The 27835-nt window shown below is 41.9% G+C and overlaps 2 protein-coding genes across 4 annotated transcripts; one reads left to right on the top strand and one right to left on the bottom strand.

Moving 5' to 3' along the window:
• Positions 1-99: 99 nt before the first annotated feature.
• ifngr1l (interferon gamma receptor 1-like) lies at positions 100-21396 on the bottom strand. Of its 2 annotated transcripts, XR_014596005.1 has the most exons (8): positions 21157-21396; positions 5417-5534; positions 4610-4791; positions 3682-3881; positions 3392-3560; positions 2551-2660; positions 808-2432; positions 100-598 (listed from the first exon to the last, which is right to left on the bottom strand). XR_014596005.1 is itself a non-coding variant. In XM_083988743.1 (7 exons), the coding sequence occupies exons 1-7, from the start codon at positions 21260-21262 to the stop codon at positions 2067-2069; spliced, it is 1251 nt and encodes a 416-aa protein (XP_083844869.1). In that variant the 5' UTR covers positions 21263-21396; the 3' UTR covers positions 100-2066. The 2 variants fall into 2 exon arrangements, 1 of the variants encoding a protein (XP_083844869.1); XM_083988743.1 differs by having other exon boundaries at positions 100-2432.
• A 2029-nt stretch (positions 21397-23425) lies between these two features.
• LOC310998324 (uncharacterized protein) lies at positions 23426-27561 on the top strand. Of its 2 annotated transcripts, none has more exons than XM_083988307.1 (2): positions 23426-23555; positions 26639-27561. In XM_083988307.1, the coding sequence occupies exon 2, from the start codon at positions 26704-26706 to the stop codon at positions 27526-27528; it is 825 nt and encodes a 274-aa protein (XP_083844433.1). In that variant the 5' UTR covers positions 23426-23555; positions 26639-26703; the 3' UTR covers positions 27529-27561. The 2 variants fall into 2 exon arrangements, with proteins under 2 accessions (XP_083844433.1, XP_083844434.1); XM_083988308.1 differs by lacking the exon at positions 23426-23555 and adding an exon at positions 24605-25260.
• The last annotated feature ends 274 nt before the right edge of the window (positions 27562-27835 follow it).

Genomic DNA, 27835 nt, shown 5'->3' with positions numbered 1-27835 from the left:
AATTTAAATGGTCCCGGCTGTAATTTGTCTGCTTAACTACACCGAAATACCAACTTCCCTTTTCTTAATTAGCAGCATTTCACATACATCAACTCTGTCAAGAGTTTATTTATTGAACAGGGAGAGCAGGAAACAGGAGACATTTAACAAGTTAGCAGTGACACACAAGTACACTTACTGTATGTGCAAATTTACAGCAACTAAATTACAATAAAGATTATCTAAAAAAATAAAAACATCACTTAATACAGAACTGTGCAAAGATTTTAGCCTCTTATCAATCACAAACAGTCAGTGTAAAGCTCATTCTGCAACTCACACTCTCACACACAATCACACACACACACACACACACACACACTCCATCTCTGTAATTTGTTGTCTGCTCACTTTACTTTTAGTGTGTAGACCATTTTCACTTTATTAGAAAATAAGGCACAGACTAAAGAATCCAAATAGTGCAAGAAAAACATTGCAAAGACCTGCAGGTTAAGATATAACAGCTGGCGTGCATGCAGATGCATACTGAATATATATATATAGGTTATGGGTTATGTATATAAATGATGCCCAATGGGCTTTATGCACAGCTCCACTACTTCCTGAAATAAGCCAGCTAATTTATTTCCTGTCTTACATTATTGGACCAACTGATTAATCCAGGTGTGTCTGACCTCACAACAATGGCCAGGCACACCTGGATTAATCAGTTTGTCCAATAATGTAAGACAGGAAATAAATTAGCTGGCTTATTTCAGGAAGTAGTGGAGCTGTGCATTAAGCCCATTGGCTATGGAAGCTCGAAACTCAGCAATCGATCACGTAGCTAAATCAACAAGCCCTCACTGAAGGACACAGTTATCAGTCGACTCTCAGGCCTCTGCACTTAAATGCACTTGGGTATCAAAGTGTTTTTTTTATTGTTTTTTTTCAATTCTTGCAGCACTATGCACTTTAATGCATTGTGTAGACTGTTCACATTTTTACTATGCGCAGAGCATTATGTATTATTATTATCAACAGTAATTTATTAGTAGTACTAGTAGTATGTTTTTATTATTCGTACTGTTTTTTTTTTATGTATTACTGCACTATGTTGTGGCTAGTGACATGTCGATGTCCTGGATGCTGTTTGTAATGCTTGCTGCAAATCCAATTTCCCTCGGGATATAAATAAAACTGAACTAAACTGAACTGAACTGAACTGAACACATTATTCAACATATCTCACTGAGCTGCAGTAGTGCACTGGCTTCTTGATTTCTTTGGCAAGCATTGTTCATTAAAAAAAAAAAAAAAAAAGTACATTAAAGGCATCTTCTGTTTTTCTTCCACCTGATGCTGATCCCTATGGGCTCAATGGCAAAGATCATTTCATTCATCTAATGCCTCCGATTTTTAATTGCTCACATACTGTAACAGTCATATAATGTCACATTGTGATTAAAATGAGAGGACGGAGCACATTCTTTCTTTTCCTCTCTCTTTTTACAGACAGGGGTCAGTAGCCAGTGATTAAGAAATAATATTTACAAACAAAGAATATCTACACGTGTAACCCCTTCTTTTTTACAACATAAAAATCTCTGTAAGAACAAAACTGATCTAAACCACACTGCAAAACAAACAGAAATGTTTTCCCCTGAAGATACAGAGGGAGTCAGCCGACACAAACTGAATCTTATTTACAAATGAAGATACAAAATGTAAAAATGAAATGAAACCATTGAGGAGCGTGTTGTGGCTCTGAGGTCGCACTGCTCCTCGACTCCTTTGTAACAGTGAAATCCCGGTCATGACGCCCTGCACATGGCTTTTCTGAATTGTAGTTACCAGTGTGATGTAGTTGTATCCCTGGTACTGTTTGCAAGCAAAGGTGTCATTGTTAAGGTGTCAGATTACTGTACATCAGCTCTTTTGTATCTAATTATAATATAATAATTTTTAGCGCTTCTGTTTCTTGAAGCTCAATTCAACCTGTTATGTTGCTTTTACTCAATGTGAACACACATACCGGTAAGTGTAAATGACGATGAGAGCCCCGTTTGCTCAACGTGCCACAATGTTCACAGGTTGCGAATGCGGTAACCCTCGGCCAGTTCGTCGTTCCCCAAGTCGACAACAACCGGACGCGTCTCGTAACCGGAGGAGGAACCGCTGGGACTATGTATCCTCTCCTCGTCCTCCATGTGGTGGCCGTCCATGTACGCGTCACTGTCATCATTCAGGGGCTCTTCCTCCACGATTTCTTCCTTGTTTTTACCCAAACCGATGCGTTCGCGGAACACAGGTTGGTCGGCGGTGATATGCGTGGTTGGGAATTCGTTGTCCAGAGGGAGTAGTGGCGTGGGAGAGGAAGGCTCCGGCGTGACCACGCTCCACGTCTCTAGAGTCGGTTGGACTGGGCCCTGCGACCTGTTGCTGGTGATTGACTAAAAGACACAAAGTGCAACGAGCGTTAGGTTGGTGCTGTGAATGAAATGTATCTATTTAATGTATATATTGAACAAAGCTCATCACATAAACACTGATGTGGTCGAGTGAACGTACTATAGCTTTAGGGACAGGACTGGAGGCTCTGGTTTTCTTTTTGTAAACGAAGAACATGAGAAGGAGAAGAACGGCGCAGACCAACGCGCCGATCACGATGTAGAGGTAAACTGGATGAAGGAAATGTAAAAGTTAGTTCATTTAAACACAGTAAATTAAGACAAGTGGAGAGCTGTAAGTGCATTGATCAGATCCCTGCTTATATATGCAAGTAAACACAGATGTGTTTAATGCCTAACCAAATTCCTTTTGGTGATATAAAATTTGATTTCTATCTTCATTTGTTTATTTCTGTATTTTGGCATAATTTACATATTTATCCATTTCTTTCTGAATTTATACATTGATTTCTTTAAACATTTCTCTTTCAAGAAAGAAGGAAATTATTCCTATGAAATCTTCACGCCATCACACTTGCTAGAAAACCTCCTTAACCAAACCAACAGCAGCACCAAGATAGAAAAGTAGCTAATGGTCTACTGCTATTGGTGGAGGACGTTCCTCTCCAAAATATACAATATATAAATGTATGACAACAGAAATGGCATTTTTCATTACCAACATTTATTTATTTTGTATTTATACATTTAAACCTCTAAACTTAATTGGATCAGAGATGCAACAGTGTCCTGGACCATTTACTTACAAGATTACTATGTTTACAATAACGCCACTGAATGTGAGCTCTTTCCTGTGTGCTGCAGTATCTGTTGTTTTTATTTAGTTTGTTTTTCATCTTTTTGGGTCAAAGGTATTGAAAAGGCCCATAAATGTTTACAATAAAACTTTATATCTCAGAATATGACAGGCTGTGCTTTCAATCTGCAACAAATATACATACTGTTTGGCTCCGGTGGCCCAAGTGGTTCAGCGCAGTACAGTCGTGTGGATTTAACGGCCATGTTTTTCAACTCCCCGGTGATGTTGACACAGTGTTTCTCCTGTACGTTGTCCACTGGCACCTCCTTATGGCACACGTCCTTCCTACAATGGGCCTTGGGCTCCTTCTTCTGCACACACAACAAATAACTGCAGTAAATACTGAGCTCATATGAGAGCATATGGTGCACTTCTACTGCAAAATAAAATCACTACATATAGAGCTGTGTTTCTGTTTCTGTGCTGCCTCACCTGTGCTTCGACCACCAGGATGTCGTATTTGAACTCTGGTAGCTCTTTTACTGCCTGCACGTTGTTGCTTTTCTTGTGTCTTTTTGGTTTGGGGCTGTCCTCCGTCGGCTGGTGGTACAACAGCCAGGGGTGGTCGAAGATGAGCAGGATGTGGCCATCTGGCTGCATGGTGGCGTTAACAGGTGGGAGGTCCAGAGAACCTGGAAACCAACATCAACATGAGGTGATACAGTATTTACATGTGTTTGTTCCCACAATGCACTTGCTGTGCATTTTGGGATTTGTAGTAGATTTGCAGTGTATTAGTGGAACATGCAACATAGCTGTGCCATCTGATTTAAAGGGATAGTTCAACGTTTTGGCAAATAGGCCCATTGCCATAATCCCTATAGTTTTAGCAGTAGGTTCGTTACCTTTAATTGTCGGTGCAAGCTGTTTTTAGAACGGTGGAGCAGAGCCGTGAGCTGCTCAGAGCTACGCTACGGAGGCTCATGGGATTTCTTGGTTTCCCTCATCAAACTCATCAAATACACAATCCAACAACTCCAAAACGCTCTGGTGGACAAGTTGCGACCTGCACATTCACCACGCTAAGAGATAATAACAGAACATTACGAGACAGAGTTGTTGGAGGTAAATACAGAGACTGCTTGATGAAAAACTGCCCCCGACAGAAACGTGCATCAGCAGTTTTGCATGAATTTACCTCAAAAACAACTTTCCGTTATTATCTCATAGTGTGGTGAATTTGCAGGTCACAACTTGTCCACCAGAGCGTTTTGGAGTTGTTGGATTGTGTATCTGATGAGTTTGATGAGGGAAACCAAGAAATTAGCCAATGGGCCAATTTGCCAAAATGTTGAACTGTCCATTTTAGAGTTAAAAAGTTTTTATGGTTATTTTGGGGAATAGTGCCGTCACTACTCACATATCTGAGTTGTTAGAGAGTCCTGGTTGTAGCTGAAGGAGAGTCCGTCTGCGGGAGCGCACTCAGACTCATTCTGACCAACCACAGCAGTGACATCAACCAAATAACGGTTGTATGAGTCTCTGAGGAAAGAGATGTCGACTTGTTGCTCTGGTGGATCCACCATAACCACCTGAGCGGTACTGGAGAAACAAATGAAAAGAAAGGGTTTTGACAAGAGAAGGTGATGAGCCTGTGACCTCTGCTTGGCTTTAGACCAACACTAAGGACTAAATGATCCTGCGTCTCCGGTCTGAACCTTTATTCAGTTATAGAATACATATTTATAAGGGCTTTCAAAATTAATTAATTAATTATGTGTTCCTGCAAATTAATGCACGTATTTCAGTTTTTGGGCCGACCAGCTCACAGTTACAAGCTGAACCGTCTCTGCTAACAATTACAACTTGATTGAAGCCGTCATGAGTTTCTTTTTTTTCAATGTCAAATGCAGTGAGGCTTTTGAGGGTTTCTGGACAAAAATTGTAATTGTTTTTGGTTAATGTATAATAGAGTTACACTTTTATACTATAAAGGACGCCTGTTATCCATTATCTAACACTTGAAATAAATCTTTATCTAAAAACTGAGATTAAACATGGTTAACTATGGACAATCAGACTGAATATTTTGACAACTGAAAGCTTTAATATTCTTTAAAGTTTAACGTACTGTATACACTCTGAGAAGAGACCGTCTTTTTAGATATTTCTCTGAAATAAGGCCAGATAACTGGTTGATACTGTGTGGAGAGAAACTGAAACACACCCCGCATATGGCTGGATGTTGACCTTGAACTTAATGCCAGGCAGGAGGTTGCCGTAATCCCACTGCAGGATGTTCTTCAAGTTGTGGCAGCGGAGGGTGACGTTCGTCGGTGGCTCCACTGTGGAAAAAAAAAGGACAGACAGGTGTCAAGATGGCAGTAACTAAGGCATTCAACTGTGTATTTGGGGTTGTGTAACCCCACTCCATCCCTGTGTAAAGAAGAGCCTTCATTAACATCTGGATCATTTACAGACTCTTCTCAGCCCACACACTGCTTCTCTTGTTGAGGAGTTTGAGTCTCTCCTGCCACTAGAGGGCGCCACTGCATGAAAACTGTGTCTCGACACGTAGACAGTCGACACTGATGTGTTTTCCCATCCTCACCAGGGCCCATCAGTCTTCCAGCAGATAAGAATATGTTGCCGTTGCTGACATCGAGATGATTTATGGAGCTGCAGTTTTAATGGATGGGACGAACTGCAAATCTAATTAATTCTACCAGAAAGTTTCTTAAATGTTTTTTCTGGCTCAGACTCGAAGTGGACACTTCCCATCAGTATACACCCACTTCCTCCACTCCACTGAGGCGAAAGCAGAAAAACAAAAAGTGACAGATAGCGCTTTCCCTTTTATCTCTTTAGTAACTATAATCCTCATACGAGTGCTGTGGGGTGCAGCTTTGTTTAACTGCAGCAACATGACATGATTTCTAACAGCACTGATTAGCATCGCAGATACTACATGGTTGGTTGTGTGTGCTCAGTGCAGGTTTGCACAAGCCTGACCTAACCTTTTTACTCTTGTAGCGGGAAGCAGACGTGCGTCATAATAGCGCAGTTAACTGTGGTCATGTACTAGTCCGTACCACAAGTACAAACAGACACACACCAGTGATTCATCTGCAGGCACAAAACACAAAGTAAAAAACTCCTAAAAATGTGAAACTCGACATTGGTGTAGCAGTTTAAACTTCAATAAAGAAGACAATAAAGGCTTCAATTCTGCTTTCAAATGAATCTGTGACACACCCAAAACTGTTATTATCATACACCTTGAGAAAAAAAAAGTCCATAGATTTCAGTTTCATTTCCTCTGAGCGCTAACATTTACATGCACACACGTGATAAACACACCCACACACCCACAAACGCAGAGGTTATAATCATACCTGGAGGTGAGAAAAGTGAAAATGAAAAAAAAAAAAAAATCTGAGATAGCTGCACATGTACGGTAAAAGAAGTGATAACCGCAACAGTGAAGTCGGTGGCTGAGGGTTGTCACCACAAGGTAGCTCCAGGCTCACACATACACTCACACACGTTCACACATTAAACCGCATTGTTTAACCATTTCTATTTCCATGCCGGCTTCTGTCAAGTATAGGAGATATTTTTGGGAACTCAACCTGTGTGAAAAAAAAGAAAAATCTCACGCTGAATATCCTCAAGGCCTGTGAGAAAACAGGTTTTAACAATTGAATCCCATCTGTGAAGGAATGAATAAATACTGCAGAGTGCAGAGTACATTTACTGGCTACTAGTTTCACAGCAAGATCCCACCATCAGTGTTACTTTTAATACATCAAAATCACATTTTAACAGTTCCCTTTACATTTATGCATCCACAATCTAAGTTGTTGAAATCATATTAGTCAATCAGCTCCAAAATGTCAAGAGCCGCTATGTGAGGAAAATGAGGAAACACTGTGAACACTTCGAAGTTTACTCGAGGGGAAGCAGGTTGTGCCATCATGCAAAAAGACGGAGCAGCAGCAAAAACAAGAGATAAATTTACGCCTTCTTGGCAAAACAGAGAACCAGAGGCAGGAAGAGAGCGAGCAGATGTTATCAGGGTTTTACTAAAAAAAAAAAAAAAAAGAGGTCAATGTTGTAAATGACTGAAAACTTTCCCGAGCGCTGCAGTAAAAACTTAATCATTAAATCTGTTAGACCGGATGCAACAGCAGGGTGTCAAAGCAAAACGCATACAACACAGGTGCCGAGAGAAACTGTTATTTTACACATCTACTGTATAACATCCACGTGGGAACAGTAGCACCAACGGCGTGTTGTATAGTAATAATGTGCAATAAAGCAATTATGTAACCAGATTGTAGCTCCAAGGTGTGATAAGTTTACACTCAGTTGTGTCTCGCTGCTGAAATGTGTTATTCTATACTGTACTTTTATACTTTCATTTTCTTTGATCGACTTTGCAGCTAAGGGAAGATCAAAGAGCAGTTTCGTTGACGCGGAGGATCTTTGTACTTTGAGTCAGGAAGAGAATTCGGCTCAACCACAGTCTCTGACAGTAACTTCTAAATGCTTCAGGTGAAAGAGGAAGAAAACAGGAACGACAGGCAGGATGGTTGAGACACAGGCGCCAACTTAACATCAAGTTTACACAGACAAAGAAACATGTGAAACGATAAAAGACAAAAGTTAAAAAAAAACACACGGACACTCTGCCAAGGTCAGAATCAAACAATACACACCGGACCCAACTAAAAACTACAGCTCAGTTACAGGAAACACGGTCGGCCACAGTTTAACCTTCCTGAGATGCAGCACTGAATAATGTGTTTGGATATGAAACAAACATTTTTTCCTGACACACATTTCTGTTCAACTGTGTCATCACTAGAGTATGGCCAAAAATCATGTTTTGTGAGGTCACAGTTGTGTCAAAAGTGCCTCAAAGGTTTCCTGATGTTACATTCACGAGGACTTCAGATCACTATGATCTTGTTCCGTGACCTTTGGCGGGTTTACTTACATCTTTCATAAAATTTCATAGTAAATGATCCAGATCTTCCCAAAATGTAATGGAAACCATTCTCCATTTGTCCACCAAGGCTGAGGTAACACAGGTTTGGTCCATTACCTCGGTACAGAGGTTTTCCACAGCAGGCGAGCAGCAGAGACACACACACAGTCGTGGCACAACAATATTGGCATCTGCTTTCTAGGGTCAGGCAGCCCGGCCCCGGACCCTATTGTATTCTATTGAATTCTTCTTTCTTCTTTCTACTTCTTCCGAGGAAGTCATACTTCCCATGGCTGAATTTTCACAAAGGTCCAGTCCCGTGCCAGATTCACTCAATTCCAAGGACATGGGGGGGGGGGGGGGGGGGGGGCACAATAAACGTTTAAATCTAAAAACTTTTAAAATTCCTACCAAACCAACGGTACATGCTACCGTTTTGAAACTTCACCACAATGTAGCCCAGATACTGCTAAAACCTTTGTCCACTTAAACTCATTACAAATTATGAAATCCATCACTCTGTTTTTTTTCAATAACTGTCTGTAAAACTTTTAAAATGTATCTCCTCCCACAATTTTTGCTCAATTGACACCAAACTTGCTAGAGAGCATCTCCAGACCGTACTCCACAAAACTTGTTTCTCAGATTTTTGATTTATCAAAAATTGAGTCTACAGTGCATGAAAACGTTTGACTGTAAACAGTACTGTAAACATATGTCATTTTCTAGAACATTTTGAATTCTGCTCTCATGGGAACAACTGCAGTCAATGTTAGAGTGGCGGTTCTCTTGTGAAGCAAAACACCTGTCATTAAAAACAAATCACCAACATTTCCATGCTGTCCAGATGCAATTTATGTTTTATCAGATCTTTGTTTACTTAACAGAATTTCTGACATTTTTACCATTTTTGAAATCTGCCTCTACAACAGCTGCCCGGGCACTGACTCCCTGAATCTATTTGAGAAACTACACAGCAGGTCTCACTTCCAGACAATTAGCTCAGTGAGTTAGGAGCTGGTTCTAGGTGTCAGGGGATGTGGGTTCAAGACCCAAGGAGGGAGTTGATGATAACACATCAAAATACAAAACAGTCTTTGTGAAACAAATGTACAAAATAGATAGAAGAGAATTTTACCTCAAAAACCAACTTTTCTTTTTACAGTGGTTTCAAATCTGCCTGCACGACAGTGAATGACTTACTCAATTTGTGAAGCCACTGTTGAACTGCCACTTGCCAATTAGCTCAGTGTTATAGACAACGGTTTTTGGTTCTAGAAGTTGCGGGTTCAATCCTCAATTGATGCAAATTGAACATTATAAGGTCAACTGTCCTGTCATCCTATTCTCCTGTTTGTTGCTCAGAATTTGCCTAAATTTGCCAAAAGATAGCCTGGACCCGGCCCCAATTTCTGCCTTAAATGCCACAAATACAACTCAAAGGAGCATCACATGCTTGAAATCCAATGATTTCTTTCAGTTTTGAAAAGCAGATAACCTTGTCCAGTCCATTTTTGGAGTTCTGTGTTTTGGGAGTAGGTGGGGGTCTTGTTTTTGTTCCATTGCAAACCAAAGAAATTACACTTCGGAACACCAAAACATTTTTAGTTGCAATGATTTTCAGGGAGACGAGGGGCATTGTCTGAAAAAAAATGTGCAGGGATGCCAATATTTTTGGCCATGAGTGTAAAAAACAATAAAGACCGGTCTATACCAACTCATATTCAATAACTCACTTTTTGACTTTTATTGTCCCCATGGGAAAATCTTTTTAACGGCATCACACTTCTTTGACAAAAAGAAAAACTAACAACAGCAACAGATCTAACAACCCAATAACAATACACACATAAACAGTTCTGGCTGCACTCAGCAGGGTCTGCTGATGAGGGATGTGATGACTGAGGAGGATCCGGCTTCTCCTGAAGGAGGCCCCTCCTGCACCTCAGAGCCCCGTACCTACTGTACCTACTGTACCTACCTACGCGCAGTGGGTAAAGAAATACAGCCCGAAATCCTTGACCTTCAATGCACCCATCATAGACAGGTGTTTCACCTCAAAACAGAAAATATACTTCACATGACTGACCCTGAAACAGATCAGTGCACACACAAACAAGAAAAAAAAAAGATGATGATCGAGAATTAACAACAATTGAGGCGCTTGAATGCCTGGGAAAAGTTTCAAGTTGTGACTCAAACAAGTTTCTGTTCCCAAGTGTCTAAAAAAACTACTTCAGCAGATTGACAGACAGAAAGAAAAAAAAAATCTTGAACATAGTGTCAGCAGTGAGTGAGTGAGATTGACTCTTGTGCAGGGAAAAGACAAAGAAGGAGAATGTGCCGATGAACTGACTTGTTCCTGCACCGATACCAAATCAGCCAGGAGCCCTCACAGGAAGCTGGGCTGTGCAGCTACTGTTGTGGAGCGGTGAAGAAGAAATAAAGTGACTTCTGGTAAACGGTGTGCGGTTGGCTGCCGAGGTCACTAACGATGATGGGCTGGGTTTAACTGGGTGCAACTTGTTCTTTATTGCAGAGATAATCAGTCAGTGACTCACATAAATGAGGATTTTATCAGATTTTTTTTGACACTCCTTTTTCCTGAAATGTCTTCAAGCCAAACAGTTTTCAGTGAGAAAATAATCAGCATATTCAATTGATTAGGAATAAAAGCTGCATCCCCAGTTGACGTCAGCTCTCTCTCCTAAACCTGGTGACATTTTGATTTTTGTTATTTTTACAATTCAAAAGCACCGTCTTCACAGATTTGAAGTGGGGAATCTGGTAACATTTGATATGTTTTGCCTGAAAAACTTAAACAATTGTTTGATTATGCCAACAGATTATGTCCGTCAGCTCTATCTGCTCGGGACAAGGGTTTAAGGTTTGATATAGAGGCCTGCGCCGGACTGTTTTCCACCCGCACCCGCAAAACTCTTGAGAATTTATGCCCACACAATAGTAGAGATGCATTGATGTTGTGTCTCCTATTGTCCCGCTCGAGAAAACACGGCTATTATAGGATATTAATATCTTTGTCACAAACAATTGAGAAACTTCTCCACGTGTCAGACTCTCCTTGCTTTTTGAGCTTCTTTTCAATTTCCTTTGTTAACTCGCTGGGCTTCATCCCAATCCCGCAGCTGCCTGTTTCCACCCGCAGCAAAGGTCAAACTTGCAGCCCTCTAGTTTGATGCTGACCTCGAGGTAATACTTTAGATTAGGGAACACACATTCACCATTAACTAGGTGCTTATATAAGTAGCTTACTAGCTCCTTATTAGTAATTATCAAGCACGTATTCTACATAGCTTTATTCTACCTCTATTACACCATGAATTAAGATTTTTCCTGATATTAACTCCTAATTATCACTTATTCATTGTAAATCAATGCATTGTTGTTTCTGAATAATGATGTGAATAACCAGTGGGTTATTGGGGCCTTGTACAGGGGCAGTAGCACAAGAACAGTAATTCTTCCTTTATCACTCTGAATTAGTATAGCATTAATTTACAATGAATAAGCAATAATTAGAAGTTAATATCAGGAAAAATCTTAATTCATGGTGTAATAGAGGTAGAATAAGGCTATGTAGAATAAGGTGTTCATACATGCTTAATAATTACTAATAAGGAGCTAGTAAGCCACTTATATAATAAGCACCTAGTTAATGGGGAATATGTGTTTCCTAATCTAAAGTGTTACTGACCTTTAATATAAAGTGCTGAGCTTTCGGATGTCCGATTTACTTCTCCAAACAAGCAGTGTGAAGAACTACTGAGTGGCTCTTTAATGGAAGCCTTGAAATGAAAGCAAATACAGAGTGACAGTGTAAGTTTTGCAGGAAAGCCCCAGTAAAACCCAACAAGGTGCCCTGCACTAGACGCAGTTCACACAGTGACTCATCATGTGATTGTGTTTCCAGGCATCAGGGATTTCCTTAACATCTACAAACCAAATCGAACAATCCAAGTGCCCGAGTCGCCGCCGAAGAACAAGACTCATACATCAACAACGTCCTGCTCGTTGGCAGTCAGTTGCCAGCGGTCTCCCAACCGTGACGAGCTGTCAACGCCCTTCACCCACCGTACAACACACTTGTGAAAGCCACAGTGGAAAGATCAAAGTACAAAGTACACAGCGTGAGTCACATACAGTACCAGGGGTCCACAGACATCTGCCCGCAGGACCCTCTCTAACCAACAACACACAGGATACAGTCAGTTTGGTTACCCGACTTTGGGTTTCTTCTATTTTTTTTATCTATCACTCAATCATAAAGTCACATTGAGATCAATTTTTATTTATTTGTTAAGGTGCTGTCAGTCTACATAGGTATTACCCGTTTTATCACCAGAGGCAAAGTCTATTTTTACAAACAGTTTGTCTCAAGGGGCATAACACAACATCCTCTGCCATTAGGCCTTCACATCGCTTGAGGAAAAACTCCCATTAACAGGGAAAAAAGACGGGAGAAACCTCAGGGTGAGCAACAGAGGAGGAATCTCTCACCCAGGACGGGCGGTCGTGCAATAGATGTTGTATTAAGAACCTAAGAAGACAAAGTTTTGATGCTGTTCATCACACTTATCTTATTTAAATTCTTTTTCATTTTAATAACTTTTATTTATCAAAGTTATATCATCATAAGTTACGATAACCCCAGACCCGTGGTCCTCTTGTACGATTAAAGTGTTATAAATAAATAAAACAAATGTTAAATAATGTACACATATACATATAGTTATACACACAGTAATACATAATTAAAAATATAATAATAAGTAAAAGTGCTAGTGCTGATCATTAAATGTACTGTAATTAGATTTATGCCCCAATATATCTGAAATTGTTTTGAAGAATAGTTGCCAGAATTCAGACAACTTGGGTCATGATGACCAAAACCTGTGGTATGGTTGCATCAGTCTGTGAGCATCTACTACATTTCCCATCAAATTTGTCTGGATTTTCTCTTTAGTGTAACCTGAGAAGACCTTAAATTGTGTTAGAGAGTCTAGCGCAGCTGGGTGACAAGTTATAGCCCCTACCCGAAGGCCTCAGACAAAGTCAATTGGAGTCTCAATCTTATCTAAAACAGATTCAGTGGCTGAAGGAAGTAAATTATACAGATAGGAGGTCTGGCCCTTTGGTAGCGTTTTAGCTGTGAGAGTGATGTCTATGCTGCTGGGTGTTGGTACAGTTTATGTGGTAATGACGTAGTGTGCGTTTTTGCAAAGTCCCGCAGCCGGAAGTACCGAAAAAAGTCTGATTTATGTACATTAGAAAGGTAGAGATTAATTGGTTAAAGCTTGCAATCGATCTTTGCTGAATAATCAGGTGGTGGGAGATGCTAGAGGAAGAGTGAGCCATCCAAAGTGGCGTCTTATTTGTGCCCAAATTTCTTGCGTTCCAACAACAACCGGATTACAGGTAAAACTTGACGAGGAGCAGGAGGCTGAATCACTCTGGCACCAACTGGATTGAGGGAAAGTAAGTCAAGATATTATCATTCTCATGCACGCTGGCTGCCCAGTAGTAGCCATTGAGACTGGCCGTTTACGAGCCCAGATGAGTGATGAGATAATATTCTTTATAGCTGTAAAAAAGGATTTGGGGAGGAATATAGGCAGACACTGGAAGACATACAAATATCTTGGTCGACAACGGCAGGTAATTCCATGTTTGTAAATCAGACTTGAAATTGGATTGTCAAGCAGACACACTGACGAAAACGGTCATAAAACGTCAACATGTAAGGTTAAGGTTGAGGTTACTTTATTGGTCTCCACCAATAACCTCATAACATAGGCTACGGTACATTAAAGCAGAAGTGAGTGATCCGGTCATTTTCGCTAATGCTGCGTTCCAGGCAGGCTTTTGAAATCGTAAATTACAGCTTCAAGTCACAACTTACGACTTTGTAGCGTTCCAGGCAACCCACTCGTGTTTTTCCGACCTGTTTTACCGGTGAAAGTCACTATAACGGCCACTCGTAACTTCCGACCGGTGAACTCGTACCAGATCGAACTGGTACCACTTCACGGTCGGAAAAATACGAGTTTCCTTGAACGCACCATAACAGTCCTCGTCGCTACGTCACCACATTCACGGCGTTCCTTGGCTGCACACACAGCCCTGCATGCCGTTCTCTCTCCTCATTGGATAAAAACTGTAGGATACGATAAATGTTTTCTCTTCGGCTCAGAGCAGAGCAGAGTGACTGACAGACCCGTGTTTCGGTCCAAACACTCTATGTAAGTGATTGCTGTCGGAAGATATAACTATTTAAGACTTATATTAACACAAATATATCACTCACTTCTGCTTTAATCCATTCACTCGCCTGTATCCATAGCTTGAGTCATACGTATACCTTCATTTCCATAGTGTTTGTATCGATTGTGTCTGCACAAAGGAAGCCTATATCTCTTCCCAGACTTCAGAAGAGCATATTCACTACAACACATGAGAACTATCTGTTACAGTAAAATGGCATTTGCCTGTCTAATTGTTGCCTCTTCAAAAAGGTCCTGTGGATTTGTGGGGGTGATATTCCCAGAATCTTACCCACAAGGCTTTAGATTTAAGTTACCAAACCTAACCAAATGTACTAACAATACCCTATTGCCACACTACAAGATTGCAATACTTCACTATGAGACATCGCTGTGAGACTGGGTCTTTTGTTCTATAATGATGTTTTTGTACCTCAAGAAATATATTCATGATTTAGCCAATAATGTGCACTTAACTTGTCATTAGGGCTGTCCCGATTATCATATTTTGATAATCGAAGCTTCGCAGACATAAAATCGATCAAAATCGAAGCTTCGACGGCTGGGGGGTGCGCGATCGTAACTTCTGACTGGGGGGAGGGGGGGGGGGGGCAGCGGCAATCGTAGCGGGAATAATAAAAGTAATGGCAAACAAACACTGGATCTCCAAAATCAGGCAGGTTTCCAGAATGCCAAGTAGCCTATACATATTTAAATGTAACAATTGCCGATGAGAACCGGTGTCAAAAAGGAAAAAAGGAAAGAAAAAAAAACACAATGTAGCCAAATACAATTTTCAAATCGAGCAAGCTTTGGGATTTTTTTTGGTAAAAAAAAAGGTGATCAACCACATTATTGATACCACAGTTGAGCCATAGCCTACTCATCAGATGTAAGTATGTGTAAGTTGTGTAAGACAGCCCCCCCCCCACCGAAAAAGAAAAAGAAAAATTGAGTAGTCCAACTGAAATCGCCATAACATGTGTTGAAATTCAGAGAAGCTGAATTGTCAATCAAATTGAATTGATTTTAGATTTTATGAATGGAATTTGAATGAAATCGGGAGATGAGCACCAACATACGGCGCCATACGGAGTGGAAGTTCTTCTCTCACAAAGGATCTTTGGCTGATACGCACAAATGCAGAGAGCAATTCTTCATTTAATTCTGGGAATTTCTGGCCATTAATAATTGGGGCATCCTTCTTAGTGTAACGCTGAGATCAACAAAGGGCAGTGGTGGCTTAGGACTCATTCGATTGCTCTTCATGAATGTGAAAGCAAAACTGCAAAAAAGCTCAAGGTGCGCTCAAATACAGTCACGTTCACATCACATGAGTCGAAATGCTACACTGCAGTCGAGGCTGCGTGCGAACAGGAAACTAAACAGCCAACGCAACGAACGAATGCAGCCCCATTGGCTATCAATTTGGGACACCGAAATTGCGTCAACATCAGATGAAACCAGCAGCGGTTTGGCAGGATTTCACTTCCGCTGACAAATTTCACTTCATGTGTGCTGGGGAAATTGCACATGACTACTGCAATGAGAAACAAGGGCAGAAAAACAGTACAGAGACCACACAGAAAAAACTGTTGTGGCTGCCTCACCTCAGGTTTATAAGAATAGGCCCAACTGCAATGATACAGAGAGACATTTAAACAAATCAATATACAGACGAATGGTTATTGGGGCTCCATTGGTTATGGACCCCAGGAAGACTAGCTGGTTGTCCAGGCATCAGCTAATGGGGATCCAGGTAATTAATTAATTGATTAATAAACAAATACATGGGTAGGAATGTTTCTGTGAAGTGGTGTGGTGACTTTTACTTGACCTGGACCACATTATATCTGCAGTGCAGTTAGAGACAGACTGCTCATGATTCATTTATTCAGCTGCAGCAATTCTCAGACGTGGCAAACGTTTCAGACGTACACACACATACCAACTGCTAATTGGCCGGGTTGCAAAAACTTAAATTATGCTTTTTTCCCCCCCAATATATGGCTACCATTAGCAGAGGAGGATTAAGGTGGTCATGGGCCCCTAGGCTACTCTTTGTGTGGGGCCCCCCCTACTTATGCTTTACCGGAAAATTAATGTATTGCCATAAATGGCCCACATAGAAATTCTAAGGTGAACTGGCATACACAAACAGCCAAAACATAAGTGTTTCCTCTATATTTATTCAAGTAGTTGCCACAAAATGACCACATCACAGCTAGATGAGAAATCCAACATTACAAACAAAACACAAATACAAACAAGCAGAGGGCCCAGTGCATATAAGTAGCTCTTTAAATCATGCTAAATATATATATGTTACTTTTGACCTGTGCCACCACAGCCACAAAACCATTAACAGCAAAGCAACATACTTCCCTAGGCTACTTTCACAATTCATCTGCAAGTTACCACTTTTCTAAAACAACAGTTCAGATATAACATCTGTATCAGTACAGAACACCCTCTAAGACAAAATCACAACATCCTTATTACTAGGCTACTCAAACACAAACCACTGTGCAATAGGCTACATCAAACCCTGTATAAAACAAAGCATAATAAACACAGCAGCAGCTCCATGCAACAGCATAACAGCAATAATGAAACAGCAGCAGAGCAAAAATATGTACATATTCAGATTTGATTTTTTTCAGATTCCTATCTTTAAATTTTTTTCTTTCTCGACTTTCTGGCAGAGAAGTCCTTAATGACAGCAGTGAAATCCAATTTCCGGAGAACATCGTGTTCAATGGACATCAAAGACAAGTGGTTTAGTCTCTTTTGGCCCATTGTGGAACAAGCGGGCACTTCGGTGCGCTGAATTGCGTTGTACGTCTTACGTCAATGAAATAGGAAATACCCCTAAAAATGACATTTCTCATGGTTCGAAGTGAACAACGCAATTGAATTATACTTCGTACACGGACCGTCAGGGCAGACTTATCACTGTTCCCAAATAATTTACATGCGAAACAAAACACTGTGCCTTTTGAAGGGGAGTAGAGCAACCATTGTCTTGGCACAGTTTCACCATTTGCCAGTTTCCTTTTAAAGAGAGTTTTGGAAAAGTACCTCTTTTGGTATTTATGTTGTCTTTCTGAGTTAATGACGTCTGCGTCTTTGTTTTGACAATTTTCAGGGCCAACTTTAACCCAGTATGCCCTCATATTATCATCAATTTTATCCCAACATCCAGGATCCGGGCTGTAGGTCGGAGTATTTGCGGGCTCTTGTCTCCTCTCCTCTGCCGCAACAGGTGAGGAGGGGGCGGGCATTTCCTCCACATCTGCCGGCGGCCGGGGCGGGACTGACCCACGATTGAATGAACCGAGGCCTGGTTCAGGTGCCTGATCGTGTCCCTCTGCTGACTGAGATGGTTGTGGTGCTGAAGCCTCTGCATCGTTGCGGTCACGGGTGTCAGTGTGGGGTCGTTCACCATACCTAACGTTAGAGCTGTAAAATAGAACCAGCCTTACAAACTAACCTGTGTGTGGGAGCGAGCATGTAGGCTATGGGTTGCATCCTTGTCACTCAATCACGGGTATGAGAGGCTGTGGGCCTGTGTCTGTGTGGAGGTGTGTCTGTGACTGTGGGGGTGTGTCTGCGTGTCACTGGGGGGGAGGGGGGGGGGGCGTAGTGGCAGTAATTAATATCACCTGCACCTGCTTGTGTTTTTTCCCCCCCATATATTCATTAATTAGAATTACTTCCACCACGAATAGATTTTTCTGCTTTTGTTTCAATCAACAATGCAATATCATTTCATTCATTCATCATAGCGCTGTTTCTCCGTTATTGTCGTTCACACAGTGGTGCAGTGTGCAGCGTCCCCCCAGTCTTTTTTTTCCTTCTTTTTTTTTTAGAGGAACTAGCTGGATTTTCCCGTGGCTCTGCTACATTTTCACCTCAATTAAAAAGCTTTGGAGTAATTGTGATTGTTAACTACATGACTTGTAACTTGTTACTAGTGAGAACGAGGCTCTCTGTCTTCCACCTGGCGTCTGAAAACCTTGTAACATCAGTGTAGTTACCTGGTCGCCGCCCCCCAGTGTCCCAGCTGTCCTCTCTGCAGCACAGCAACACAAACACGCTCCGTAATCTGTATTATTTTGTTTATGACTACACAATATAGCCTACACGTCGTAACATCGTATCCACAGCTCGATCTATTGATTTTTTGACGGCTTTGTTGTAAACAAATGCACATGGCCATGTATTGATTTTTTTGGACGGCTTCGGTTGTCAACAAATGCACATGGCCAGGCAGAGGTGTAGCAAAGTAACGGGCAATTTCCACTGGATGATGAGTGACAAGGATGATGCAACCCAAATACATGCTCGATCCCACATTATATGCATCTGACATAAAATCCCCTGAAATATTAGCCTACCGAGGAGATGAGCTAGCTGCGGCTACAGCTATGGATCCCGACGCCTCATTAGGTGTTTCATCCTCCGCGACTGCATCTTTTTGACTAGACAAAGGCTTGAAATATCCCGTTAATTTAGGGAGTTTTTTTAAAAGCTCTTCATCGCGTTGTTCTTTTAAACGTTGCTGTTTTCGTTTGGAGGCTCCACTATCATACTTTCTCTCTGTCATTTTGCTGTCATTCTGTCAAGGGACGTCACGTCACGTCAGGTCAATCAAAAAATAACTGACATGTCACATGACGTGACCGATACAACGGATTGGATAGATTTAACATGTGGGTCACGTCCATCCAATCAATTGTTTATTTGTTTTATGGGCCAATAGAGGTCGTTTTTGTCGTTTATATTTAGGAAAATTTAAAATAGTGTGGCCAATCCGGGGCCCCTGCACACGTGGGGCCCCTAGGCTGCAGCCTAGGCCAGCCTGTGCATTAATCCGCGCCTGACCATTAGCAGTGGGTAATGGGTGTCCCATGTGGTCATTTATGCTCGCACGACTGTAAATCATCAGCTCTGAGAACAAAGAGCGGGCCTGGGATGAAATGTTTGTTTGGTCAGAACAATAAGACATTACATGAACACACTGAAACGCCCCAAGCTGCTAATCTTGTTTCCACTATTGCCCTGGGGAATTTTTCATCCACATCCACAGGTTTCATTGTGCAATAAATAAAACAAATTATAATAATAAAAGCAAAATGCAAAATATTTACAAAATGCTCATTAATGTCTACATGCACATAATGCAGACAGAGCAAAAAAAAATAAACCTTCTTTTTGTACCTTTGCAAATTGCAAGTGCAGCTGTTCTGCATGGTTGGATCCCCCACCCCTCCAGATAAATGTATCTGCCTACAACTCATACCGTCCTTTACACAACCCGAGGCGCCTTGTGTAATAATGAAAACTACAAAGGGGAAATAAAGAAAAGGAACAGAGGTCTTCATCAGTAGATTAGTCAATCAACCACGTGTGAACTTGCGAAAGACTTTTTTTTGTACAACATTATAGTGGGCGTTGTACAACATTATCATCTTCTAGGGTCAAATATTCTCACAGTAGAAAATGTTTCAATGGATGATCTCATCTTCTACCGTCAGTTATGGCCATAGGCTATATTTAAAAGTGATCAAGATGCATAGGTCAATGGATACTGTATTAATGCTAATGACTTCCATTCATTCAGACGATAACAATAAAGTTAAAAGACCACACTATTATGGAGATAAAACAGCAACATATAATACTTAGAGCAACACAACGCCATGCCACTACTGCTAATAATAATAATAAGGAATATTGAAAATAAGTAGGGCTACAGGACTGGATGGACATTTATTTGACTTTCCAATTAGACATGCACTACCAGTCAAAAGTTTGGACATATTGTCTCAGTCAATGGTTTTTCTTTATTTTTATCCCTTTCTACATTGTGGATTCATACTTGAGAGATCAAAACTGTGAAGGAACACATTATGGAGTTATGTTGTAGCTAAACACAAAAGTGTTAAACCAATGTGTTATATATCACCTGAACTAAACAGCCAACTGGGATGCTGTTGGCAAAACAGCGAAACAAGTCCTCAGCACCTCTGGGAACTCCTTCAACCACTCCAGGGTTTGCAAAACTGTCAATAACAGCAAATTATGGCTCCTTTAAATAATCTATAGGCTAATAGCTATAAAACATATTCTGCTTTGTTTAACACATGTTTGTTTACTGCATAACTCCACATGTGTTCCTTCACAGTTGTGATGTCTCTTGTGTTAATCTACAATGTAGAAAGTAGCCTAACAAAAAAATAAAGAAAGACCACTTGTGTCCTGGACTTGAACGCAACACTCCCATTGCTCGCCATTATGCCGCAGTGGTCGCGTACACAGAGGCGACTACTGAGGATACCACACCTCTACCCGGGCTGTGCTGTCCCCACACAACCCCTGAGACCCAGACAGCTGCCGCACTGCTGGTTTTTGTTTTGCTTTTGGCCCGACAATACAACACGTTACACGTTCAGATAAAACAATCCACGTTTGGTCCGGGGAAAACACCCACTCTGTTAGCGCGCGGCGGCGGCTAGGGGAGCTAACACAAGGATCCACGGTGCTGTGATGAGGAGCGGCGCTCTTTTAATATAAAACAGGACAAAACAAACCCGAAGCGATAAAGCGATACAATGTGATTTATTTAACACATTCAGAAACGAGAGCTGGCGACAAAAAATACAAGAAAAAGTGGTTATTGTCACTTACCAGAGGCCACGGAGACCGACGGGAGGAGGAAGAGCAGGAAAACGGGAAAAATGCTGAAACAGATCATGGTGCCCTCAGAAGATGAATATCGCCGATACTTTCGCATTAAACATTCAGACTAACGAATCAGTTGTTTCATCGTCTCCCTGCGGAGAAACAACAACAGGCGACAGGCGGAGACAGAAAAACAGTTTCCCAAACATCAGCTGCTGCTGCCTGTGAAGTCTCGGCGACCTGACCGACTGACTGCGCCGTTTGAAAATCCCAACGCGTGGTGCCTTTACTGCGCCTCGTAAATCTGACTTTCACTGACGTAACGACCACTTTGTTTGTCGCATCGAGTGAGTGAGATCATCTAACCACGCCGTTAGCTTCACAATAAAGTCAGCTTTGCTTTGACCACATTTTCAAGGTCTCTCTGTCACTCACCGGCTTTAGTTTATGTCATGTAATTCAATACATAATTCAATAATTAGCTCTACTTAGGCTATCTCTCAGGTTAGGTGGTCTTGACTACAACACTAACTTGACCTGAAATGTATACACATAAGTCCATTTTTGCCACAATTTGTAGGCTATTGGATAAGGAGCCTATAGTAAAATGTCAGAAGCTTGTGAGTATATGTAGGAGGCTATTTATACTCACACTGTGACAAATGTGTAGGCTACTGTTTTTACTTTGCACAAGGGGGTGGAGGAGTGGCCCCATGAATATAGCCTACAGTATATCCTCAGGGTCCCAAATGGACACATTTCTTTTCAGGAAAACATGACAATTTTACATCAGTAGCATGATGCTTCTGGCTGAACAAGTTATTTAATGGACAATTTCTCCTATTTGGATCTTGGGATTTTATTATATGAATGTTTTTGAGAGAAATTAGTGCAAATGGTCTGCAATTTAAGCAAACTCATTACAAACACAAACAACACCTCAGAGACAAACGTAGGTCCAAGCGCCCTCTTCAGCAGTGAACATGTTGGACATCCACGGACATCGAGGTGGTGACAACCTATAAATATCTAGGTGTACACCTTGATAACAAGTTTATGTTTTATCAGTCTGTGGCAGCAAGTGTTTTATTGTATGCTGCAGTCTGCTGGGGAGGAAGTTTGGACTCTCTGGGGATAGTGGCGGAGAGACAACACAATGAGGAGGGTCCTGAACAATAATCCACTTCATATCACCTTGATGGACCGACCGAAGAAGTAACAGTGGAAGGCTCTCTCTTCGTTGCAGGACAGAGAGATGAAGATCTTTTACACCCACTGCCGTAACTAAGACTTTTTAATTATTGTGCAAATGGTAGATGAGCTGACAGACAAATTAATTTCCCTTTGGAGATTAATAAAGTAATTTGTATTTGTATTCGTATTTGTATTTGTAAAGATGATCTATTTAAATTGTGGTAGTAATATTGAGCCGATTAACTCATGATGAATAATTCAACTCACCACCACAGACATCACATATTATATTTCATGCTTAAGATCACATCACAGTCTGTCTAGTGGGCCCAGTAGGCCTAATGTGCTCAGTTTATCATGTTTTTATGACAGTGGTTAGGCTACTACAGCAACACAACACAGTGCTGAGTGATGCAATAGCAGTGCATTGCATCATTAAGAAAGAAAAACAGTACCTGTACTAACTAAAGCTGACAAACTGTGATAACCATAGCCCTGAAATAATGCTGCTTCACTCAGGTACTAAGATTTTGTGCTTGAGATCAAATCGACACTTTTCCCGAGTGTCCGTGAATGCAGCACAACACTAGGTCTGCTGGTCTGCTGTCGCTGCGTCGCCGGGAAATCACCCGCTTTTCCCAAACCCTTTGCCAAGAAGCATACCTGCGATTCCTGTTCGGAAGGAAGTTGACTATATCTTATTTATGATAAATGAACCGAGTAGCTAATGAGTTTAATCCGGTTGTTAGGTGAATGGTTTAAAAACATGTTGTTATAAGTTATTGTGTCAAATAATTTCATAACGTTCTGCAGTTTACAATTTACAAACACTATAGGCTACTGAGTTGTAAATATGAGCATACATTAAGGCCTATGGCATTTCCAGTAAACAACTCTGTGACAGAAATAGATGGCTATACAGTGTCCTCCTACATGCAAACTGCTGTTTAAGGAAAAATGTGACCTTTTCAAAACATGGACTAGTAGCCTAATGTATGTCTGATCTTGTTTAGTTCTGGTCTTTTCTTCCGATTAGACCAAACACACTCTTGAAAGTGAACTCTTACACGTCTGCTGCTTGCATGTGAGTTGCAGCTTCGTCTGTGGGACACTTCCCACATCCTGACGTCAGCTGGATGGACGGGCTTTTTCTCCCCATCCCAGCCTCACACTGACGCATTCACATATCAGTTCTTCAGCAGCGGCCTGAGGTGAGTGCCACACCAGAAACTTATTCCACATGTGCTTGTGCTGATTTGGCTTTTTTATAAATGTAGCTGCTATGTTTGTGTCCTGCCTGTCAATGCCTGTAAAACTGTAAAACGGAGAGAAAGGACTTCTGCTGTAGGTGTATGCTCATGTTACATTGCATAGCTCATGCATTCCTCTGTCTAGTCTGTGTGTTATGTAATAGAAACATTATCGCAAATCTGTTATGTAGATGTGTCACAGATGAATTCTGCAACAGCATATAATCGTGGATCTGCAGCTGACATTTCAATTTAAATGTCACAGTAGTAGGATGTCCTGTCCTCCTCTTAACCTCCTGTCAGTTTTCTCTCCCGAGGACAGATGTGAAAGTGGAGGGTGCACTGATTTCACTGCAGGATTTCATTTATAGAGTTCTGTGGACAATATTTGAGGCTTGAGTCAGTAACTGAGTCACAAAAACACTGGATAAAGAAGGTCTCTCCTTCTTATCTTGGCGAGAGGAGGGGGGGGCGAGAGAGTCAGAGAGTCATTATAGACAGGACACAGGCAGAAAAGTTGATGCTCCTTTCCTGGAGGATGGTGACTCACTTCTCTTGGTCGTGAGCAGAGGTGGAGTGCTGCAGTTTTTGGGGCCAGAGGAAAAAAGCAAACAGTGACATTTTTGAACAATGATGCTCACTCATTTCAGTTCCACCGCCATACAGTACACTCCCAACCAGCTGGAGGGTGCTGAGTATGTGCTGATGACTGTATAGCATACAACTGGACTGCGAATTTAACACCTTAGATGCTTTTGGGAGGTTTAGAATAAGAAAAAACAAACTCTAACTTGACTTTCTAGTAGTAGGTATCAGGGTTAATTCATAACATCTCGGTTTTTAATATTTCACCCAGTGTAAACATCCCAGAGCTTCTATGAGGAGCAGAGATATACTGATACAGAATATGTAAAAGAAGGCAGTGAGATGCAACTGGATGTTTTTCTCACGCCGTAAAGTCAAAATAAAATGTTATATATACTGCAGAAGATGATTTGTTTCTATGAAATGTTGCTCAAGGCCAGAGGAAGAATGCAGTGGTCGACTCCGTCCTCCGCTGCAGAGTAGAAGGCAGAAAGTCATGTTTCTGGTCGGATATTATTGCCAAACCAGAAAATCTACCCAGGCTCTTAGTAGCGGCCAAGATTTCAAAACAATGTTTTCCCTGGAATCCCAGTGCAATCTCAACAGTTATAATTTTCTAAATGTGTGTGTGTGAAATTCGATGTGGGCTCCCAGTGCCAGACAATGTATCCCCGACCGTACTGTAGGGCAGGAAGCGCACACACCCATCACAGAGCCTCCCCATCCCGTCCGTTCACACGCTGGCATGAGAAACACACAAAGGGCAGCGACATCAGATCATTTCATTCCCAAATTTCCGATAACAGCATCACATCCTCCTGTAGGCGAGAGTTGATCTAACAGCTCAAGCATCTAGCTCACTAACAGGACCAACAGGAGTGTTTGTGTTTTCATATAAACAGTTATTTCACCGGCCTTTAACTGGCGGTTGGATATCTGCCACAAAACTGCAGAGAGAGAGAGAGAGAGCACTCACTGATGTCAGGCCCATTTTTTACATTTTTTTTTTATTACTGTAGGATTTGCACTGATGCACGACAGCACACAGCAAGATGGAACGAGTTCACACCCGCTCCCTGGGGTCAGTCAAAAGTTTTTGCTGCAAGTCATGCAGTGAATTATTGCATTCAGAAAGTATTTAGACACCCTCCTCTTGCTCTTTGTCCATGTTCACTTAGGCTGAAACCGGTAATCCACACCAAACAACCATTAATGAGAAATTGAAGACAGATTTTTAGATATTTTTTTGTTAGTTTATTTAAAAAAGAAAAAAAGAAAGAAAAGTAGCCTACTGAGGTTTTCTTTCTCCTGCGTGTTTGAGGTGTCTCTACCAGCTGTGGTGGTTAAGTCAATATAATGGGCAGGATCAGGAAAGGCACACACCTGTCTATATAAGGTCACGCAGCTGGCAAAACATATCAGGGAGCTGGTTTCACAAAGACAGACTTTGACCCTTATCCACTGCAAAAAACTATTCAGTTTCTTGGCTTTGGTGCAGTGAATTCTGGGTAAATCACAACTTTTTTTTTTTTCCGTGCCCAACCGAGGGCGCCACATCCTCCACAATGAGCTCTGGTTTCAGGGGAAATTCAACAACAACAACTGAGGTTCTTTCTGGGGAAATTTGATCAATGATAAAATATAAAAAAGGAAAATAAAAACTTGGTTTGCGATCTCTAAAAGTGAACCACAAATTATGAAACATATTTTTGCTGTTTTTTTGTTGGTTAGCACTGCTAATCAGTGTAGGTGTCACTGATATTACCACGGTAACATAAGTATTAGACCTGTGTTAACCTGTTTTGACTCTCAGTGAGTCAGTCTTTATCTTTTTTTGTCGAACAGTCTGACTCACATTAGACCAAGGGTGTCAAACTCATTTTAGCTCAGAGGCCACATTCAGCGCAGTTTGATCTCATGTGGGCCAGACAGTTAAAATAAGAGCATAATAACCTAGAAATAACAAGAACTCTAAACCTTTCTCTTTGTTTTAGTGCAAAGAAGTACAGTATGTAGGTAGGTAACTTTACACGCTATGAGATAATAACATAATGTTACAAGACAAAGTTGTTTTCGAGGTAAATGCAGAGACTGTTTGCTGAAAAACTGGGCGCATCAACAACTCTGTCCCGTTACATTCTGTTATTATCTCATAGCGTGGTGAATATGCAGGTCACAACTTGTCCACCAGAGTGTTTTGGAGTTGTTGGATTGTGTATTTGATGAGTTTGATGAGGGAAACCAAAACATCCCATTAGCTTCCGTAGAATAGCGCTGAGCAGCTCACAGCTCTGCTCCGCCGTTCTAAAAATAGCTTGCACCGACAATTAAAGGTAACGAACCTACTGCTAAAACTATAGGGATTATGACAATGGGCCAATTTGCCAAAATGTTGAAAAAGGCCAAGAACCTGGAGTTTGTTTCACTTTTTTCTCATATCCAGTGTGTCCTCTCTCCAGGCTCAGGTGTGTGACCTGCAGACTCGCAGCATGCTGCCAGAGCCAGAGCCTGTCCTGCAGCAGTGATGCCGGCCCTCAGGCCTCCTGCTCCCCTCCTGTGTGTGCTGCTGTGCGTGTCGGTGGCCCTGCAGCGCTCTGACCTGCGCCTGGCTTACGTGACCCACAACAGCTTCTTCTACTACTCCTGCAGCCAGGACCCTCAGCCCTGCAGCGTCCCGTCGCTCACCGACTGCAGATGCAAGGACATCCAGCTCTCCACGCTGCACCACCCACAGTCCCACTCCTCCCCCGTCTTCCGGAGGAGACGCTTGACCGTTTGGTTCACGTCGCCGCTGAACACGGCGCGTCTGCTCAACAACTCTGAGGTGAGGCACCTCACCCTGATCCACTGTGGTCCCGGTGGGGGATCCAGAGGAGGAACACCGTCCTCCTCCTCCTCCCCGCTGGACGGACACTTTGCGGTGCAGCACCTGGAGAGGCTGACGGTGATCAACATGCCGCAGCGGCCGCTTCTCCACTGTGCGGACGCAAACAGGCCCAGGAACACAGACTCGAACTCTGACCCGGATTACGGCGCTCACCTGGACACAAACAGATACAACAACGACAGAGACACATACCTGGACCTGATCGCGGACATGAAGAGGGAATCCCTGGGCGTGTCCCCGCCGCAGATCCAGGACATCCTCCTGGGCCGGGAGCTGGGAGCGGCGTACCACGAACAGGCCAGACTGGGCATCATCCACCGGTCCGTGCTGGAGTGGGGGACGGCGGTCAAAGCCTACACCGTCCAGACACACATAGACAGTGACGGTGCGCTTCCCTTTCCCGACCTGCACCTGCAGAAACTACCAGAGACGTCCGTCATATACGTCAGCTTTGTGTACTGAGAGCGGAGCAGGTGGGAACTATTCGCTCTTCAGTTTTTTGTTGCAGTGCCACATTACTTTGACTTTCAATTTAAACTAAATCCCTTAAAATCCTCTTAAAATGGAAGATTGAGTGTCTGTTAGTTTACAGATTATGTTGCATTGAAAGCTGGGCCAATAAATAAGGAGGAATACACCCCGAAACTGTCTCTCAGTAAATATTATTTTTTTAAACTGTTGTATGAATAAATCGCCCCCCCAAAAAAACTGTTTCCAAAGAAATCAGGTCATGGTGGTTAACAAATGAAGAGCAGCAGTTATTTACTGA

This window comes from Trachurus trachurus, assembly GCF_905171665.1.
Source record: "Trachurus trachurus genome assembly, chromosome: 15".
Lineage (NCBI taxonomy): Eukaryota > Metazoa > Chordata > Actinopteri > Carangiformes > Carangidae > Trachurus > Trachurus trachurus.
This window is presented reverse-complemented; position numbering and strand designations above follow the sequence as displayed.